Source organism: Strongylocentrotus purpuratus, unplaced genomic scaffold, assembly GCF_000002235.5.
Source record: "Strongylocentrotus purpuratus isolate Spur 01 unplaced genomic scaffold, Spur_5.0 spur5_scaffold_19, whole genome shotgun sequence".
Lineage (NCBI taxonomy): Eukaryota > Metazoa > Echinodermata > Echinoidea > Camarodonta > Strongylocentrotidae > Strongylocentrotus > Strongylocentrotus purpuratus.
Window position 1 is genome coordinate 26,887,697 of NW_022145604.1, and position 22,731 is coordinate 26,910,427.

At 38.5% G+C, this 22,731-nt stretch overlaps 1 protein-coding gene across 1 annotated transcript in view; it reads left to right on the forward strand.

The window, feature by feature from the left end:
- The first annotated feature begins 1,199 nt into the window (after positions 1 to 1,199).
- The window catches only part of LOC577102, an 86,511-nt gene continuing 64,979 nt past the window's right edge, over positions 1,200 to 22,731 (forward strand). The window contains exon 1 of the mRNA XM_030989879.1: positions 1,200 to 1,334. Within this exon, the coding sequence (XP_030845739.1) occupies positions 1,200 to 1,334 (135 nt within the window). The remainder of the gene's footprint in view (positions 1,335 to 22,731) is intronic.

A 22,731-nucleotide genomic window follows, 5' to 3' on the forward strand; every position in this document is an offset into this window, starting at 1 on the left:
GACAAATATTATCATTAACTTTCAATTCTCGCCTATCTTTCTGGTTTGCCATCATTTATGCCAACAATTTGTTTTGCATACGATTTGCATTACCATGATTTATGCTTTCTAGTACTCTGTTGGTTATTGTTTGAAAATTTTATTTTATTTCTGCATTTTCGACATAATAGAAAGTTATATACAAACTAGGTACAGATACATTATTAGAAAAGTTGAAATACACATTAAAATACGAAATACATGTTTCTAACAGAGCTTCATCTAGAAATTATCACGGTTTTATCTGTATTTGCCCATTGCGTCTCCATATCTTAGGTGCGCACAAAGAACATACCCTTTCCTTCTGCCACACACTTTTTATTCCGCCATGCGTATTTTCCGTCGAGGCCACTCAATGAAGCCCTTCTCTCGAATTAGTATTAGCGCCCTCTGCCGGTTGATCTAATTCAACGTGGGATGCAGGTTTTTTTTAGGGAGGTTAAAAAAAGACTTTTGATTTAAGGGAGGTAATGTTAAGAAATGAACAAGCATTTAATTAAGGTGCTACTTTAAGGTTAAATTGGTATACTGGATTTTTTTGAGGCGCAAAATACAAAGTCTGTTACTATCCAACGTTCAAATTGTTTCTTTTATGGTGTCATATTGACCATGTTGACAGTCATGCTATTTCTGTATGCATCGTTCTCCTTAAATGTTATCTCATTTCTCCTTAAATATAATGTCCTACTCCCATAATGCAGATGTTAGGCGTTTAATAACTTACAGTCGAATACAATTTTAATTACATTATTTTATTCGATCATAGACCAGTCCATTCCTGAAATCAATGCCAGTAACTAATGTGAGCAAAATTAAAATGGTTAATAAGTCATTTGGAATCGAGTGAAGAAGCTAATATTTTGTGTCTATCCCATTAGTGAGAAATGAACCAGACTAAATGTCAATTGCTCTTGCATCTTGAACAAACATGTCACATCTTTAAGAAATAAATGACTGCAGCTAATCACAAATACTTGAACAGCGATGGAAGACCGAGATAGTCACCATGTTTACGCTTCCCTGGTCGAAAATCCGAGGCTGCATGTGACGATTAGAAAACAAGATAAATCGGTTTTTAAAGAATGATCTCTTCCCCGGCTCTAGATCACTCTCTGTCTCTATTTTGTCTCAGCCGGTAATTGCACGTCTCTCACCCGGCGATGCTTCTCCCCTGCTTTGCTACAAGACTCGAGTGGTTGTCGAGTGGTTGTGTAGATGAAGGCGAAACGGTAGACAATCTGAGGCGGGACTCGGGACCATCAAGAGCGGCCCTTGATGCCGCTCTGCTTCGCCGCGTAAGAGGCACTTCTCGAGCGCGGGCCCCCCTCGAGAGGGTCCTTGAGAGCCCCGTGTGAGTTTCATTGGGCAGAGAGAGAGTCACCCAAAATTCGCGGTACGGCGGCCAAACACCAACTTGATAAATTACCCTAGGAAGATTTTAAAGAACAATTAAAAGATGTTTCTAATTCGTTTGGGAGGGTGTCGGGGTTTTTCGCACGTAAACAAACGCGTGGCCATGCCGTAAAAGGTGAAATCGTATTAACACCAAGCACCAACTGAACTACACTAGGAACTAGGTCCATGAAGAGAGTAATCTAATTATTTAGAGTATATCATACAAATCTTTAACGTCTTGGGGCCTGATCTTGTATTACAAACAACCAATCAGTCACGCCAGTGTTGTAGAACATTGTGTAGACGCGGTGGTTTAGCGACAAATTTGAAAAAAAGTATACGTTATCTGTATCGCTCATGCCGGCGCTCATGATAATATTATTGAAGGTTCGTAGGGTTTTAGCGGAGATTTATCACTTTTGTAAGTGAACACAATTTTTGTTGTCTCGAACAATCTATTTGTTAAACATTAAAACTTGTTATATGGACCGCTCAAAGGAGAAAGTGTTCCTTATTGGCAGGTTTTATGTAAAGGTCATTTGCAACAGGTTTCAAAGAGAACCACTTTTCAAAGGCATGAGTAAAACGTGGTTATTATGGACAGGTGGTCTTTCTATACAAGTGGTCACTACTTAAGCAGGTTTGACCGTAGTTCTACAACCATCACAACCTGCACATCACCAGGAATGAACTTATATTTGGATGTCACCCGATACAGAAGCTGTTTCGCTTATCCATCTATTTTCTGTTTATACGATGAAAGTTTTTATTAACTTTGTACTAAATTTTCCTTTTTCCCAATCGTAAATATTGATTGTCACACGAAGCACACTTTAATAGTCAATAATATGACAACGAGACGACAACGAGACGACAACGGTTCTACATGATATAATATTCACCCTCTTACACCTCATTTATGCCATCAAATTTTCCATTTTATTGGAGGAAAAAAAACATCGTCAAAGTTTACCATTGCATATACACTGATCGTATCATTCATCAAATCCACTTTTATTACAACTTTCTTCAAGCATGTAATTGGAAAACTTGGATCTGAATATTTTCCCTCATCATATTTTTATTACCCAATTTGTCTCCCGCCTTTTTGGTATACACCGACGTATGTGCAACCATGGCAACCCCCATAATATCCAGCGATGATTTAATTGGGATTTTCCTTTTACAGAATAATCTTAAGTCTTAAGTCATAGGTGCATTAGAAGATATAACCCTGCTTTAGCCAAGACAATTGTCTATATGGAAATAATCCTTACGTGGTTCGGGGAGTTTGGTTTTGTATTAATTTGTTTTCGAATAACTATGTTTGTTTGCCCCAACTTTGTTAGCCTCTATTTTAATACCCGTGGCACGATTGGACATCAGAGTAAATAGCTATCCAGAAATGGGTCAATATACGTAGAAACTCCCTGTTTGTATATATTTTATATTTCATTTCAAACCATGATATTTTCGAAAGATATGAACAGAAAGTTCGAGTCATCGTCCTTGCTAGCAGGGATTAATCACGTTTGAATAATAGCCTGGAAAGCCAGATAAAACTATGGTATAGTATTATAATAGTAAAATATAATGCAGTAAAGTATAGTAAAAAGTCGTAGAGTATAGTTGAGTATATAAACATAAATAGTAAAGTATAGTATAGAAAAGTCTATAATTATAGTACAGTATAAAATAGTGTAGTTCATTATGCCTTTTCCACCGCTCAGACATAGAATATAACTGACAGGATACAACTATGACAATCTGGGTAATGCAAATGATCATGCATTTAACCATTTGCGGCACTTGCACATCATAAATACCTTACAGTTCTTTTCACACACTCACTTCATAAACCTGTCAAATTGAAATAGCAAAAGCTATATGTCAGACATGGTCCAGCAATGCCTAAAATCAGAATCACAGTGAACAGTTTGCAATTGGAATGCAATTACATTGAACATGCTTTTTCTCCCCTTTCGTGTTCAAATTGACGAAAATAATTCACATTTGAATGAACATTTCTGGCTCATAACGCGACCTTCAGAGGCTGGAAGTTAATGGGGAACATTTGATTTTCAATGTTCTCTCTGTGGAATAACAGGAAACAGGGAAAATACAAAAATCGAAATTCAGGCAAATGGCTCATGCATCATGCTTGGTTAGATGTGGAATGCTGAATATTGGTCTAAATTCAAGAGGCAGCCGTTCAAAGGTTTGGCACTCTTTCGGTTCACCACTGAAATTACATTTGATTGTGCTTGTCGGGTATTTTCTTTTCATTGTCATGTAAAGACTACCCACGTAAGTTGTGAGGAAAACACAAACATCATGATGATTAAGTAATGTTCCCGTCTGATCTAAATCTATACAAAAAACAATGGTTTCAAATGAACACCTATTTTGTCTTGCTTTACAAATGTACATGTATATCGGCTGTATCACATTGTGACATTAATTGTCCTGAAAATAATATTTAAGACTATAAGAAGGAAAACACAAACTGAAAGTTTTATAGAAAAAGGATCGTTGATTTATATGGAGAATGATTTATTAACAAAAAAAGATTTTCATTGATATCATGAGAGATAAACATTAAAAAAATGGACATATTCATAAATACATGAATAATTTAGCCAGAACTCATAGAGGTTCCTACCAAGTATGCCCGTCATCAAATGAAAGCATTTTACCAGTAGCTACATTAAGTAGATAATGATTATAGGACCTAACATGTCTTATTCGAAATATTGTGACACGCGTACATATTTGCCGCAATTTTCCACAACAATGATGCAGTCAGAAACTTTGTGTAGATCAATACGTTAATAGACGAGTGTGAACGAGGCTACTTGTAATCGATTATTTACTGTGAACGTCTCAGCGGTCAACATTGAACGTCACCTCAATTAGTCTCACTCAAGGCGTGTGGGGCTCTTGATATATATTAGCCACGCTCCATTTGAACCGATAACCGATGCGCTCATTTAAAAGCAATGGCAAGGGCAATGTTAGTGGTGACGTCACAATGATGACCTTCTTAACATCCCGATTACATTTTAGGGTTTAGGACGTGGAAAATCATGGATTTTTTTTGCTCGTGATTTTCGTCATTGATTTCGAAGTACGTTCAAAGAAATTATCAACGAGAGAAAAAAACGAGTAAGAGAGGAGGGGTGGGGTAAAGGTAAAGAGAGAGAGGGTGGGCGGGGGGAGGGAGAAAGATTGAGAAAGAGAGAGAGAGAGAGAATAGAGGGGCAGAGAGAAAGGGGAGAAACTTTGAAAACATAACCAAAACGTGTTCTCGTCTTTCATTTTGTTATTGTCACATATTTTATAACAAGATGATTTAATAATGTGTAATCAAAATGCGTGGATGGAATGATGTATTCGGCAACTCCTAACCAAATTAATTCTACTCCGTATTCACCTCTCACCAAACCTTGATTTTCCAAAACTTTTCGACTGATGTTGAAACATGTATTCAAAAAACAAAGTTCAATTACGTAGAACCTTTGATTAAATACCATCTGATGAGGGAATAGAATGTAAAGTGATATTGATGAAAAAGAAGGAGGAAAAAAAGGAACAAAGATGCTTGATAGAAAAGAGGAGCGTGAGAGACCTTGTAACATTCTACGCATCAGTAGCATTGACGTATTGAAAGTCAAAGAGGCAACCCGTGGTCTGAATTCTCCGCTAAAAGGCTCCCATTTCATCAATAGCTGGTCTCCGTGGAAATAGGCTCCAACAAAATACAAGATGCGATGATGTTTATTGCATTTTTTCTCTACTGGCCTTTCGCGCCAAAATTTACCTTCTTTGCGTACGTGGTCCTGCATACATAATAACCGCCGCTTTTTCGGCGCACTTACTTTTTTTGTTCGATACGTGATTTTCTTAAACAGAGGAGTGCACTTCCTTTTGCACTCTTTGAGGGGTATGTGGTGTGCGAATTAGATGACCTTTATGGCGGTTAATTTCGCGTGTTGCCGAATTACCTTTCGTAAGAAGTGCATTTTGTTCCGACGATTCTTGTAATAAAGGTTGAAAGTTTTCATGTTACTTGTAATAAGTAGAGTGCTTGCCATATCTGTATGTTGTTGGTGGGACTTCAGGTTAGTGCAATTTTTCCTGAATATCAACTAAATGGCTCACAAAAACAGTTCTCAGAAGGGCGTAACAAGTAAGCAGTCTTATTGTATTTCCATTAGAAGAAAAACAATATAACCTTTCTATTATGACCATCAATAATAGGTCTGCTGAGAGCCAGAAGAACGTTAATCTATTATGCTCTAACAAAGGATAAATACCCGTTAGTCTCTTAACAACAATAACAACAATAACAACAACAACAGCAAAAAAAGCAGTATCAAACATGGAAAATATGACAGAAACACGATCTCAACTACTTTTGACAAAATAGACTTGTTAATTTCAGTAGCCGTGTTCATTACCTATTGAAATGTACAAACATTACAGCGCTGTAGTATTACGTAATCAGAACATGATTTGTAGGAGAAATTAGGGTATTGATCTCGCCCTTGACTTGATTTTTCGAAAACAGATGCGATTTAGAGCCTATGCTGAATACTAGTATACAAATAATGACAGGTTTAACATATCTTGCATTGGTTGTTTAAAACCACCCTTCCATTCAGCATAGACGCAGCTTGCGACTGTTTTATTCAATATTGGTAATTATTCTATGAGTTGAGGTTGCTGAACTTCTTTTATTTTATTAGTATTTTTTTTTTGCATGGTGAAGAGGGAAAAAAATGGTATGGAACAGCGGCAATGGAAGTGTTGTAACATATCTGGTGCAATGGCGAGGGCGCCAGACTTGAACGCATGTCGCGCGGATCACATAGTTCAACGTACTTTCCCACATTATTTTCATCTGGAATGTAATCCGTTTCGGAGCCTACTGGCTGCTGCATTGTGTTTGAGGAGACACGCGAGTTTCCACCCACTGCTCCTCTCTGCCTGGAACCACGCGTTATTTGTCACTTAACGCCAGATTGGACCTTTTAGGTTATCATATTTCAATTCGATGATCGCTTTACAGGAAGTACAATTCGAGAAAAGTACACAAGATGGTGAAAATAAAGGAAGGGTGGGAGTCGTTCCTTTAGGACAGCGCCATGTTAAAAGGATTTCGTTTCATATAGACTAGTACAGGGCGCCGTTTCACAAAGCCTTTTTCAATGACGAAGGACAAAAATCAGTGACAAATCTGTTGATAACCAATCAGAAGCAAGGATTTCAGTAGCTTATTACTTAAACCGCCATTTGTCACTGATGACAATTTTTCTGAAACGCCCCCTGGAGTGAAACATGGCGCCATTAGAAAACATTATATATTAATAAAGTGTAATCATGGTAATATACGAATGACAGGTTGATCTTTATTGATTACCAGGGAGTGAAATATTGTCTTACATTTTACAAAAAATTCTCAGATGTAGAGTCTGGAAGATGAGTAGGTCGGTAATTGGCACACATCATTTATCTCCATAAAACAAGACAAAAATATGTCAATTTGATTCCGTTTATGGTCTACGAAAATGATATTTACGAGAATTTGACTTTTGCTTTACTATTCTGAACGCTCAATGCCGCTCATGAAATTAGCAAATAAATCGCCATCCTTATGACGTACGTTCTAATACAAATCAATTTAGAGGACTATCATTTTGTGTTTAATAATTCTCTACAAAGTAAGAAAATACAGTTTTATAACAATTTGAAGATTAATAGACAATTGAATTAGTGGTGTCGGTCGTTTTATGACCAGATGACACTGACTACGATGGAGCGATTCAACACTAGTGATATCTCAAAAGATCTCTTGCCCTATATTAAATCAAGTCCTGTTTGCGAGCGAGCATTAATGGACCATTTCAAAATGGAAACAAAAAGAGAAAAATAGGAAATGTCTAAGATCTCGGGGTTGGAGGTACCTGCCCCCCCCCCCCCCCCCCCCGTCCCCCTCACCAGTACCATGTAAGTATATGATAGAGTACATGAGCATAGCCATCCAGAATATAATTATGTGCTGCTGTTATTTTGTTTGAAATAGCAAATGGTATTTTAATAAACGGATTAGTATATTCATGATTTTAAAAGGTTGAAAAAGAAGGTCGCTACATGAAAGTTGAACGCACGGTCTAGAGTGCCAACATTTCACTGGCTAATGAAGTATCTAGAAATTGGTATGATAAAAACTGATATAGAGTACATACCTAACAGCTAAAATGCATTTTCCCTTTCCTAGTGGTGGTTCTGATGTTACTATTCTCAGTATTACTTATTTTAGGAATACATGAATTGCGCTTAGCTCTGTTTTTAATGAGAGTGAACAACATCAGAGCCTGCTTGTGATTATAGATAATGGAGATGAATAACTATTTTCTACTTATACTCGCAGAGAGATTAACGCATTAATGGATGTAATACTAAGAATTTTAAATTATCAGGAAGGATTTTCACTGGAAGTGGAACATTAAATATAATATCATAATAAACCACGTACAATGCATTTGCTTCATGAAATTCTAATTAATCTACAATGACGTGAGACCGTACTGAGACTAGGGCATTCTTAATGTGTGCTGCTATATTACAATAAAGGAAGCATAAAAGCATTTGAGGAAATGTTCTTTTTTGAAAGTGATAAAATATCGTGACATGACTTTCTAGTTCGAAAGGTGCAGGTTTTTATGTTATAAAGGCTTCGTTTAACAATGTTAAATCTTAGATGCATGGCCCTACATGTTAATATCAGTGTCTGTGATGTGGTGTAATATTGAAGCCCTAAAAACATTGCGCTTCAAAATGATCATGAAGTGCCTCAAAAAAAGTAAAAATCTTTGAGTGACCGGTTTTACCATACTCATTTCCCCCACTAGACTGTAGTGTTACAAAAACCATTGAAAACCGTGTTTTAAATTTCGATTTCCAATCATTAATATCTTGATAATCAGCTTGTAAAAGTCATGGGGTTCCTGACTGACCTAAGGTTTATAATTATGATTGCAGCATGAGCTAAATACATGATTTTGTTTCAGAATCTGAGGCAATGTTACCGAGTCACTTTAAGGAAGGACATTACAATCTCTTTAATATGTAGTTATATACATTAATACAAATACGTCAGGATGACGGTCTTGGTGATTAGGAATGTCATCAAAACATCTTGACCCAAAGCAATTTATTATCATTTCTTTCTGCGGTGTAGATAAGTCATGTAAATTCCCTGTTTGACCTTCAACAAACCTAGACCATTCCTTTCAAATTACATTGATATATGGAATAAGCTAACTCTCTGTTCATTATTTTCTTCTTTCTTTTTTATGTTGCTGACGTCTTTGACAACTCACCACCCATCTCCGGATCTTAACAATCATCCTCAATAACCATGGTAACAAAAGCAGGTAAGCTCAACATCGTTGCTTTGTGTTTTCACGGGGGCTTTATCGCAGGGATACCCTAATACCACACAATAACATAACGTGGGTAATACGATCAGCTTCTCGTTTATCAAAATGTATTCAAAGGCACGGATAGACAGAGTCTTAAAGGTTTCTTGTTGTTTGGAGAAGATGAAAAGAAAAAATATGCTCAAAAATTTAATTTTCCTGGAGACTCAAAGCTTAGATTTAGAATTGGATTTATTGATAAAACATGTTTGCAATATTTTTTCAAACGCACGGTAGGTTTGTGTTTTCTTCATTCCTTAATTATTCCAATTTGATTTTTTCAATGAATATGGAAACGGATAAAGTAAATCTTCGTTTGTCAAATGGAAAGTTTGATAAAAAATGATAGATAGCAGTGGGATTACAAAAAAGGTAGGTAATATGATTCATAGCGAGCCTTGTCCTGATCGCATAGTGTACATCTATATTTTGTAATATTTCTGTTTACGCCAAAGTAAAAGCTGATGTATAATAAAATAATATCGAAAGTAACTCAAGCGGGAATCGTGCTGAAAGTCATATACACTATACACAGAAACATGTATATGGTGTCTCACGAACAATAAACACACACATTCGGTCCAAACTTTTAAAACTATTTATTGTCATAAAGTCGAAAAAGAGGGTTTGCGAAGAGCAATCATAATACAGGGACAAATAGTCTATGACATTCTTCCAAACTCAAAAAGCGACTGAGAAAACTCAGAACTCGACCTTCTCTTTAAAGGTTCGGGGGAAAGGTGACAAATTATTTAGTGTTGTTATGCAAGTGTGGGAGAACATCAGAAAAAAAAAGTTCCCTGAAAAGCATGGCTCTTCAAATGCCTTCATATTCTAAATATGACAAGTAACAGCTTTTAAATGAGGCCCGATATTTTGGGCCACATGTTTGTATAGTCCTAGATACACTTTTGTTACGTTACCAAACTGGGCCAAATTTCTTATCATTTTGATGACTCCAGAACCTTGCAGTACACACCAATACTTATACTCTACATGATGAACTTGTTCTGATCGATTCCACACTGTTTCTTTCACAATGCAATCGCATGACCAGAACACCAGTTTACCTTTAAGCGTAGGGAACTCCCGGACAAACAGGTGACAGCGTACTCTATTCATTTCCTCCCTCATTTAACGTAACCACATTATTTCCCCTGATGCATTATTGATTAATAGGAACGCATCTCCCGATTAATCTTGCTTGTCTACCATATTGCTATTTTGAACCCATCATAATGTCACGTTTTGATTGTCAAGTTGAGAGTTAATGTAAACTTCTCTTTAACTTCGAGTGACCCCTAGAACGAGGGGTCAGGCAGTCTGACGAAGTTTATGGGAAGTAGCATACGGGTTTGCATAACACTCAAATGTCTAGATGTTTAATTACTAAAATCACCCCCCAAATGAACTTGAACAGTAAACAGCGTTCTGGTTGAGAGTTCATAATATTATATTCATTGTGTTTTCACTTCCAGCTGGTCCAGGTAAACACTAGATTCGTAAATTTGAAAATCTGAGTAACACAAGCAAAAGTATCCTCGTTATACATCTTTTAAGTGAAGTATTCTGTGTATTTGTTATTTCTTCTTAAATTGTGGATGTGACATAATTTTGCAACAAACTTACAATACACAAATATTATCAGCATTCTGGGCTTAAGGGTTCCTAATAGGATGCAAAAGGTTCGTAAAAGGTAGCAAGAAAGTTCGCAAACAGTATTCATTGTCGCAAACAGTTTTTCTTGGCGAATTTATTTTTCCTCAAACAGTTGCAAGCGTTTGCAAAACAGGCGTAAGCCTTTGCAAACGATTGTAAGAAGGTGTCGCTGAAGTTATTTTTGATTCGCTAATGCTAGCGACCATATGATCATATGATTCCTATATAAAATCGACCCATTGAGTACCAGGAGTTTATAGCAAAAGGTCCCAAACATTCACCAATATTGGCAGAGAATTGGCAAGTAGTTGCTCATCTTCGCAAAAACTGTCGCTTACATTTGCTCAAATGTTGCTAATCGTCGCTAAACATCGCTAAGAGTCGCTAAATATCGCAAAAGCGAACCCTGATTTTTGCCAACATTCGTCAGAAAAGTTGGCGAATCAAAAATTCGCAACGTTCCTAAGAATTCGCCGCTCAGTGAGATACACCCTTATTTTGTCCATCAATAAATCTGATTTAGTTTTGACTGTATTTCTCTTTGTTTTCTCTTCTTACACTGACCCTTAGAGTATCAAATGGGCGAAGATCAATTTACGTTGTCAGTTTTGAGTCTGGCCTAGTTTAGAATAAGCGATGCTCCTCAGTTCCATCAAAGTTGAGTTTGGTCATGGTAACACAATGCTTGGCGCTCGTCATAACGCGGTTCAAAATGACATCTTATCTTCTAGCTTATATTAAGATGTCAGGGGATGCACTCCGCTGGAGAGAGAGATGAAAGAGGATGAGGGAGACAGGGGTGATGAGAATCGAGAACAAAGAGGAAGGTCCTTGCGGGAAACACGCTGGCCGTTGATTATTTGAGATTTGAAGGGGGATGTCATCGGCGAGGCACTCCCACATTCTTGCGTTGATTAAGATGGAGAAGGGAGATGATGATGATGATGATGATGATGCGGATGATGATAATGATGATGCGAGGGGAAAGATACGCAAACCGAAGTGTAACATGGAGATAGAGAGCAGAGAGTCCCACGGATCACGTTTCGCGGGCTTTCGTGAAGGATTTGGCATTGTCATGGCAACATAGCGTCAAAACCCACACTTTCCAGTAAGAAAGTATCGGATGTCGTGTTTCAGTTGTTTGTGGAATTAAGTGGTCAGTTCGAGAGTTAGGGGTCCTATGTTTCAAGGCATGAGCTATTTTGTATTTTTGTCATCGGTTTGATTAGCAACGTCTTTGCATGCCCCTAATGTCCCCCTTATGTCACGGCATGTCACTTGTACGAGTTGCGTCATTTTCTTTCCTTAGTTCGCGTGAAAATAACAATTAAAGGACCTAATATCTAGAATTTAAACAAAAAGCCTCATGATTTCGGATATCTCTTGGCGTTTTCGACTTATGATACATATGAATAAACTTTGAATTGAATTGAATTGAATTGAATTGAAACATATCTAGAAATACTGCCATTGAACCGTATTGTGATTGCAGCCTGCATGTCATTTTTCATCATGGTAATACATGTATATTTATGGTAGCTCAGCAATAAAACAAAATCTTTCACTGCCGAACCCAACTAACAATGATTTTAAGAATAGTAGTACTAATAATAATGGTAATGATAGTAATGATGGAAATAATAATGATAATAATTGTAGTGATAAAAAGCCAGCCAAATGACGCCAGGTGTACACCGGGCATACGGATGTTTGTAAGGATGTCTTAAAAAAATAATAAACAACAAAGGAAGATTGACAAATATTGATTAAGATCATAGCATCGGTAGGTTTCAACAAGGATTGATATTCTTCAGTTTTCAAGCGCCCATATTCATAATCCTAAATATTCAATGTCGCATATTAAAGTCGTTTTGTGTTTTTTCGGTTACGAAACGATATAGTTGTAGGTGGTAGTGAGTAAACACATTTTTTATAAGCTCTACGTTCTTTTTGAATATGCACGCCCTAGTATCACCATCGTACGATCATTTTCATGATGCTATTTTGTCGTAACAGTCATTAACATGATATGAGAGTGCTTTGCTTCATTTCACACACTTCCAACGTGCTGTTTTACACGACGAACCAATCCAACGCGCTCTGTTTTGGTGTCGCAGCCGCGCGCGAACGGACGTGCCGGCGTAGCGGTAAAATTCACAAACTCGACGCGGCTCTTCCTTTATTTATTACCAGTTGATTTTAACGCTCTCAATAATAACACATCATATCATCCCCGCTGAAGCCGGGTATGGGAAGTGAGGAGAGGATTGTTGAAGCGACTGTGCGGCTCGAGGGAAGTATTCTGTTTGCCATTGTACTTTTAAAAGAGCAAAACTAGATTAATTATTGGATTGGAGTGAGACCATCTTGGTCATAATGACCTGATCACTGCAGCAGGAGACGTGATCTAACAACGAATTATCTTCCTTTGCATCGCCTTGAAGACTCCTCTTCATTTTATATGCACAACCGAGTGAATTTAAGTTGCTTCATTGACCTTAGACTTCTCGTGTCATCATCGTTAAGTAGTCTTGATTTCAAATAGCTTTAACTTTGGGGGAGACAACCGTACAGTGGCGTCGTGTTTCGAACCGAAATCGTTACGAACTCAACCCAGGTGTTTTGCAGTCTTTAAATTGCCTCTGATGTTTTGTACTTATATAAGCGTGACATTTTTTTCCTCGGGTTAGCCGTAATACATGTTCGCAAGCGCTCATTCGTCATGCCGTCGGAGGATGGTTCATCGTACATGTGATGTGCTTCTGAACATGGTGTTGACGACCATTGTTACCAAACTGTAAGGAATAGGTACTTAAATATTTGTCCTCACCGTGTATCGTGTTTTATAAGCATCGCTATTACCATTATTAAACAGGTGCTTGTTAAACCTATCGTATCCTCGTCTCTGCAAGTGCATATGTACTTAGAAAAGCCGCTGCATGTATTTACAAGGATTTGGTATAATGTAACGTCATGAGGTGACGAGAAGGTGAGAGTTTTGCGCAGATTGTGTCGCAGCATACAGACGGCGATGCCGACTCCTTACATATTGCGGTCTGGTTACTGAACAAACGGTTCGGGTCGCAAGACGCAGAATGTTTGAATTATAAATCAGTCGTGTTCAACAGAGAATCTACTGATTAAAGCATCGAGTCTCTACAGTTAGATTAGACAGGGGTGCGTCTGTGATGTATGCGATCCTCAGGAATCTAAGAAAAACCCAGCAGCAAAACTTTTAGTTGTTGATGTTTGTTGAAGGTTGTTTCTGTCTCACCACGCCCGGCGTGATTTGGCAGTCCTAAGATGAACTCATATTTCAATATTGTAAATGTCGGTGAGTTGTAAACTTTCGCACTTTGAAGTTCAGCAACTTTTGCATTCTCAATGTTGATTTTACTGCAGATGACTTCTGCGGATTCAGAGAACACATGTTTGTGACCTTGTGAAAATCTCTATTCAGGCTGTAGGTTATCGGTTTTGCTGAACACCATCGTCTTTTATGACAATTGATCCAGACATATTTGTTGTGATCTTTTGATTGGAAACGACATGGAAAACATAAGGCTTAAACTGAATACGATTGATATTGTTGACTTTGAAAGAAGACAGAGGAATTTACAGACCATTGTAAGAGAAACGGATCCAAGGACTTCATTGTTGTAGAGACAGTGGATCGCATGTTGATCGAGATCTACATATAATACTTTCCTACCTGGAGCATCATTCAAACGAATGATCTTGAGTCGATATAGCCTTCCGCAAAGTTCCGTCGGACACTCCCACGGCTGCTACCTGTTTCGGGGCTACCGTCGATATTATTCATTCATTACCCTGCTTTCCCCCGTGATCATGATACGACTCTGGAAGCATCAATATTGAAGTCACGATACCTCGTGCCTGCAGGGCAATTGCAGAGAGGTAAGGCAATCTTTAGCTTCAAATTGTCTTGTCATTTCTTTTTACCTCACAATTAATGCATCCTTCATCGCTCCCGTTTCACCTCCTTTGCTATATCTCTCTTCTTCGCTATCGCCATCTCGTTCATTCAGTTAACCCTTATCTTTCCATCTCTCACATCCCCCTCTCCCTCTCGTCACCTCGCCCTCCCTGCCTGCATCCACCTGACTCTTCAGTGGCCGAACGCGTTATGCTTTCTAAGTCGAAATCAATTTCCCCGTCGATCCTCCAGCATTTGGAAAGAGGGGGAGAAAAACTGCATGCGTTCGAAAACATGATAATTTCTCGCCTCGACTGTTCTCGCTGAGTGTTTTAACTCACCTTAATTTGGGTATCCGTACTTTCGCGCATATAATGACACCTGCGAGTAGCGTATGATTACACCATCCATTACAAGATGGTAATTTACATCACTGCTGCGGCCATTAACCAACAATCTAAGCACGTACTACCCCTCCTCAACCCTCGTAACGATTCATAACAATTCTACATTTCAAATTTCACTTTCATTATTTATGTTATGCCTTTACATTCGATGTTACCTTACAAGACGCTGTCTGCGCACACCAACATTTAAATCAATGGCCCTGGTCATAAAATGAACAATTATTATGTTTAGTTTCCACTCTGTTGTCCTCCATTTCTCCTCTTTATCCCTTACCTTTCCTCTCTTCATCGTTTCCCATTAGCTCTCCAACCGATCATGAGCGCCAAAGGGGAATCGTGCAGGAGTCTACACTGCCCTCTCCATATCTCTCTCTACTCTCTCGCCCTTCAATGACAAGTAATGCCCTGCATTTAAGCAATGGATATTCGTATTCTAATCATGGCAGTCACTTATCTATTGTGACATCACGACCTTTTGGCAGAAAGCATTTTGATCGATACGGTATTTTGACACGAGTGCCGCTTTTAAGGAATCTCTTTTCCCGGGAAAAGAAAGCCTGATCCGCGTGCTGGGAATCGACAATTTATCCGTACTGGGGGGTGTTTCACAAAGATCTTAAATTGAACTTATCTCTAAGTTGGACTTAAAAAATATGGAAAGCCGTTAGCATCTTTGAAAATATTTTGTAAAAGTGTTTTTGAAAGGCATAAAATGTTGATTCAAATCATTCATATTTTCTATCATCAAGGAGATTTAATATTCTGGATGTGGAATTTATAAAAAGTCTAAAATACCTGAATTTCTGCTTTTGAATATATTTCACTTTAAGGCTCCAATGGCTGTCCATAATTTTTAAGTTTAACTTAGTGTTAAGTTCTACTTAAGATCTTTGTGAAACACCCCCCTAAATTTCAAACCGATAATGGCTCAGGATTTCACCCGGGCCGAGCCAAAGTGTGCCATCTATAACTGGCTCGGTTCCCCCGATGTTCCTCATTTTATACTATCATAGTAATCAAATGCATTCCGAAAAAAACTCAATTCAATTTGGGACCTGCCAGTCAGATAGAATTGTCAATGGTGTCCATCCCTTGCGATAACTTGTATTGTTGACGGATTCGTGCTATCAGGGATGAAAACGAAGCTGTAATCAAACCTTCGACGTTTGATGAAAAAGCTGATTGCGAATAATCCGATCAATGTTTTTCAAGGCATAAAGATTTTGATCAAATTTCTTGTCAATATTTTTCTATGAATGTTTTCGACTTCGGTGGTATTGATTCAACTCTCACTGATAACTGTTTTCCCACTTTTTACGTTGTATTTCGGAGCATCGATTACTAACACCCCAAACAATCACTCTTTTAAATCGAAGTTCCCTGCCGTCGGTAACTAAAAACCATTTAACCATAAATACCATAGATACCATATTGAGGTATATGGATCTAGAAAAGCTCACATGAGACGCGATTGGGAAATAGATTCATCTTGTCAGAATGTTTTACATTAAAACGCGATCGATTCCCGAAATATAAAATGGTGGCAGAATAATAATAAAGATAGTTAAAACACGACCTTCGTCATCTGCAGCGGGAGAACGGCATGTAACATTGAAAGGGGAGCCTTCAAACGTGCAACATACATTTATTTCACATTTCCCAGCTAAAAACACGCCACTTCTGGCATTCTTGCGATTAACAAACAAACTCATACCACTGCGTGCAAGCCAAGTCAAAGGTTTGATTTAGAAAACTTGACATCGTCGTGTGCACTCGATTTTTGCTCCGTTGTCGGTGGCCATAAAACAGCGATGCTGCCATGGTTTTTGCGGTCGCTGTCGCGTTCTCTTCTTGTTCTCTTGTTGTTCATAGAGGATGCATGACGATGTATTGATCGAGTTCCATCATCGACACATTTTTTCCTTCTCTCTCCGGCAAGCAAGGTGTTTGCTGTACCCCGTTTGAAACCTGTGCTTGGCACTTGTGAAACAGGTATAGGGTGTGTCATAAAATGATGCGATATGCAGGCATTGCGCATGACTTTACATAATTATCTTGATCTAAGGAGACACGAACGAACGATTGCGCATGAGAATGACCCATGTATCATACAAATGTTATGACTGCAAACAAGCATTTGTCGTTGTTGTTTTATTTGATATATCAACATGATTTGTCAGAGAATGTTGCAAATTCCTTGCCTTATTTCATAGGCATGACCATGGGTGGGTCCAAGTCCAGTATCATCGCATTTTGGTCATATTGCGTGCCTCATTTGATACATTTTGTGAAACAGGTACAGAGTGTGTCAAAAAGACGCGAAATGCATACATGTGCTCTATTGGCTTGACCTGCATTGATCGAATAATGATAATAATGATGATATCATTGATGATAATAATAATGAAAATAATAGTGATAATGATAATGACGGTAGTGATAATAATAATAATAATAATAATATTTAAATATGTCTTGTTTACTCATAGTAGCCTCATCAGTATCTTCTCCCTGAGGGCCCTGCAATCCTATTTTTACTCAACACCGACGAATTTATTTCGTTTGTCTCCTCTGACAAGAAGCTTGTTATGCCTCATTTGAAACTTGCACTGGACTCTTGTGATACAGGTACAGTGTGTATCAGAAAAAAGATACTCTTGATAATGCGTGTAGTAAGAAAATGTGAAATACAGTCGCCTTCACGCTTCAATACACGATCATTTCAGCTTATGACGATGTGTGGCTTTTTGCGTGCATTGGTATCATGGGAAGGATACAATATAATGCAATGCAATCAACAAATGCGAGAAAAGCGGAGTTCTCTTTTATGTATTTTAACGCGAACACAATTCCCCTCTGTGTATTAAGAAACACTAGTACTAGCTAGTAGCATGAACCATATTCCATGACAGACAAACAACCTTATTCGCTAACGTATATTATACTCAATACATATTGTTTTGTATTCTAGACACTTCCGTGTTAGTTTTCGATTAACTCCCGCATGCTAAATAAGCAGTCTCAAGGATGAAACAGGCAATTTTTTAATAACCATAATTGCTGCGTTTTTATTAGTTCTATCGCCAAGTGCAGACATTTCCCCCCTTTTCTGTTACACCCCCTGCATCGTTCAGGCATTACTCTGGAAGAAGAAATCTCATCATAATAAATCATTGCGCTGTCTCATTTCCACATCCACACCCAGTATTTACATTCGCGATTATGCCGTTCAAAGAATCACATGCATAAATTGGAAAGACTATATCTTTGTGTGAATTTCGGATGAAAATTGTGTCAATTGCGTATAGCATGTATGCGTGAATATCCTTCACCGTGGGCGCCCACACGCACAGCACATATCAATGGTGGATTTGATTACAAATTTGTACAATTTAGTTCACCATTTGTGAGTCCTTAGACCTGTTGACGGGGAAACCAACCCTTTCTGTTTTGGAATTATTTGCAACTTGCAACATTCTTTCTTCATATATATATATATACATGTATATATAACTGTGAAAACTTGGTCGACTTTATCTGCTGTCCTCTTACTTTCACAAAGTTTCACAAAGTTTGAAAATCACGAATCTGTGATTCGATATTATTTTGAAGGTAATCCCCACGCGATCAATCTAATGGGTTTCTAATGCTTTCTTTTATATTTCATTTGCAAAACGAATGCAAATCCCCCACTATTGCTCTTTTATTACGGATTCCGAATATGATCCATAGTTTCAGCCAGCTTTGTGTGTCCCCCATCCGTATAAAGCATGGATTACAATTCTAAACGCCCTCATACCCTTCCATTTTCTATCTTACCCTGCCCCTCCCATAATTCACCCTCTTCCCCCACCGGATTGCCCCCCCCCCCCCCCCCCCCCCCCGCACCATTGTCAGATTCCGGTCTCTTTTATTCACATCGCGGTGCCGCTTAAAACCAGATGGATGCTCTTCCTTTTCCGCCGATCCAATTCCGCAAATAAAAGCACCGCTTATTGGCTCTCTTCATAACATTGATTGGACTGTGTTAGTGTGTGTTCTACCTATCTAAACTCGCTTTCTTACGTGTGTTGTTCCACCAGTGGGAGACTGGTTGCGAACACCAGAGAGAGAGAGGGAAAGAGAAAGAGAAAGAGAGAGAGAGAGAGAGAGAGAGAAAGAGTGAGAGAGAGGGAGAAATAGAGAGAGAGAAATAGATGGGAGGGGTGCATGGTGAGTGAGAGAAAGGGAGCCCTGTATGTGTTGGTTTTATTTGTTGATATGCGTTTGCCTGATCAATCTTCATTTTATAGTGCGTACCCAGCTTGCAAACTATGATCACCCCAGTTCAATAGGGTGAGTGAGAGGAGGAGAGGGAGAGTAAGTTAATGAAAGACGGAGAGAGAGAGACAGAGAGAGAGACAGAGTTGAATGAGAAAAAAAAGGGAATTGAGTGTTTCGATCAACGGAAATTGGCGGAAATATGAAGGTGCGGGGGTAGGAAAACACGACAACTGGATGAAAAAAGAAAAGAAGATTGCATATGTATGGTTATCTGTTTCTATAAATGAGTGGTGTTGTTGTGGATGTCTGTTATCCATAAACTCAAGGATTACGCTGACATTTTAACAGTTAAGGGAGGGAAGGAGAAAATGAGAGGGAGGGAGAGGGAGAGCGACAAATTGGAAAAGGCGAACGGAATATGATTGCGTGGGTTAGTCAATAGTAGGAGGGTTAGAGTTGGAGACAGATTGAAATAATGGCGAAAGAGACTTGCAGAGAGAGAGAGTTTGAACTAATGGCGAAAGAGAGAGAGAGAGAGAGAATTTGAAATAATGGCGAAAGAGAAATACAGAGAGAGAGGATTGAGATAATGGCGAAAGTGAGTAACAGAGAAAGAGAGTTTGAACTAATGGCGAAAGAGAGAGAGAGAGAGAATTTGAAATAATGACGAAAGAGAGATACAGAGAGAGAGAGAGAGAGAGAGGGGGAGGGGGAGGGGAGGGAGAGATTTAAAGACGGAAAACGGGGATAGAGGACGTCGTGAAATAGAAAGAAATTAAGAGAGAGAGAGAGAGAGAGAGAGAAAGAGAAATATATATATAGAGAGAGAGAAATAGAGAGAAATATATATAGAAAGAGAGAGAGAGAGAGAGAGATATATAGAGCCGATACTTGTCTTGAAATAGGTGGGATAATCTCAGTCATTTGAGGATTTAAAGAATGCAAATCACAAGAGCTTTCCACTCTTTCTCTATGATCCAGCCTTGAGGCGAAAATACTTCGTACCCAATATTGACAAAAAGCGTTAATAAAACATGATAAGTGCTTGCATGTTCATGAGGTATGATCAGAACGGATGCCAGAAATCCCTCGCTGAATTTTATCGAACGTTTATTTCGGTTAGCGAAAGTAATAAAAATGGTAAACTCTGTTTTACACCAGCACTCGGTAAACACTGCCATGGCTGAAGCAAAAGAAGAAAAGCTGAGTGCTAAAATTTAGCTCTCTGTTGAGTTCAGTAACGTCTGATTCTTGGTGAATAATTTTCCATTGAAATTCACTAATACTGCTGTGTGTCATTGTAGAAAACGCAATTAGGAATATGTTTGGTTTGAGTGAGTAGATATGAATCCCCTGTATGCCGTACTTAAAAACCACGATTACTGCCTCTGAATAAATACCACATGTACGCCCCTTTCCATTGTACATGTACATGTTGTAACATTCGATTTCGTCGGCACTTAACATTTAAAAGGAAGTTCGTGAAGGCGATGTAAACGAAAAGCTGAAAACCCCACTAGTTTTTCTCTGAAACGTAAATCAGAGCGGTGTCCAAAATAGATGGGCTGAAAATCCCGTTTTCCCTGTTTCCCCATTCAAGCTCTTCGCAATTACGTCACCGACTCAATAACATTAAAAGATTATGCGATAAGAGTAAAACATGGCGTTAATTGTATGTAAATATTTAGGTGTTGGCGCTATTCTGGCGCTCAGTATAGACCGTCAACAACATTTCGAATGCAAAACGGTTCCAAGTTTATCAACCGACTTATAACTTCAAAAGGCGTTGGCAAAGCAGGAGTTGTTGAATGTCAAAAGGGCGTTAATCGTACGTAAATATTTAGGTGTTGGCGCTATTCTGGCGCTCAGTATAGACCGTCAACAACATTTCGAATGCAAAACGGTTCCAAGTTTATCAACCGACTTATAACTTCAAAAGGCGTTGGCAAAGCAGGAGTTGTTGTATGTCATGAACATTACTGTTGTGATAATCTAAACGCTAATATGAATTCATAATGGCGCTTGTCTCCTTCCATGCCTCACCTAAATTCAAATCGAGCCGTTAAATATTCGGAACACGTCGCCTACTGGGATGTTTCGTGGTGGTGTCTGTTCGTTGATCCAAGATTCTTCCATTATTAAGTAATTTTGTAGAAACGGATGCATCATTCATATCTTGGCGCTTCCGAAAATTTCGGTTATAGAGCGACCTGTCATACACTTTTCACAATTATTTGCAGCTGTTCGTCAGCATTATTCAATCAAAGCTTTTAAAGAAATTCCCGTCAAACTGCAGAATATCCTGCTTATACAGCCGAAGGTGTAACTTCAAGGAGAGAGATATAGAATTCTGCCTGACAGCCGGTAAAATGGGGCATTATTGGTGCATTATATATTTTTCTTTCGTTTAGAAGGGTTAGATGAGGATGGAATTCGAAATGAGTTGTCAATTTGAGCGGCGTGTAAAGATTGTGAGTTACGCGGTGAGAGAATATTTGCCTTGGGCGATATGCGGTGCATGGCTTTGGGTAGGTTCACACCAGCACCAGATAACGAGTATTTGAAAAACACTGTTCCACAACAATACTTAATGGGAAAGCACTCAGTATTATAGAGGCAGTTCGACCGCAGAAGAACGGTTTTATAGCATTGAATATGAAAAAACACTGTGATCACACTCCTTTATAACTGTGTTACACTATGAAAATGACGGACAAAGAAAGAGGACAAAATATACAGTTCCTCATTCTACACTCAACAATAAGGTAGACAAAGGAACATCCCTTCACTGCTATGTGACAGGTGTCACATGCATATTCACCTGTTCTACACATTCTTACATAATAGCAGTGAAGGGATGGTCCTTTGTCTACCACAGCAATTGTTGAGGGTAGAATGAGGAACTGTATATTTTGTCCTCTTTCTTTGTCCGTCATGTTCATAGTGTTACATATCATGGTACACTGTGTTCATAGAGATGGAGTACACAGTGTGCGCATGCCACAGTTTAACCACAGGAAGTTTGCGATGATGAGAACGAATTGTTCTGATCCAGTTTCACACCACACTAAGCGTGATCTATTTGAGAGAAAGATAGGTAGATAGAGAAAATGAGGGTGAAGGAGATAGAGGGGAGGAGGCGTTGGGTGGAGAGCTATCGAGTGGAGGTATATAAAGAGAGAGTATATATAGAAAGATAGATAGAGGGAGAGAAATAGAGAAAGGGAGATTGATAGGTATACAGATAGTGATAGGTAGAAGGAGAATTAGAGAGAGAGAGAGAGAGAGGTTGTAAGTCATCGGGAGATCCAGGATTTTCCTATTCAAAAGAAAAATAAGTCAAAAGAGACATTAGAAGGAAGGGAGAAAGAGAGAGAGGGGGGGGGGGGGGGGGGGGGGGGGGGTGAATGAAAATAAAGACAAAGAAAACATTATATTAAAAAATCATTTTTCATTCATGAATTCCATTATTGGGTCAAATTTATCATCATTTCTACCCGCAGATTGTCGACATAAATCTACGAATGGGTTCATATCAGCTTTA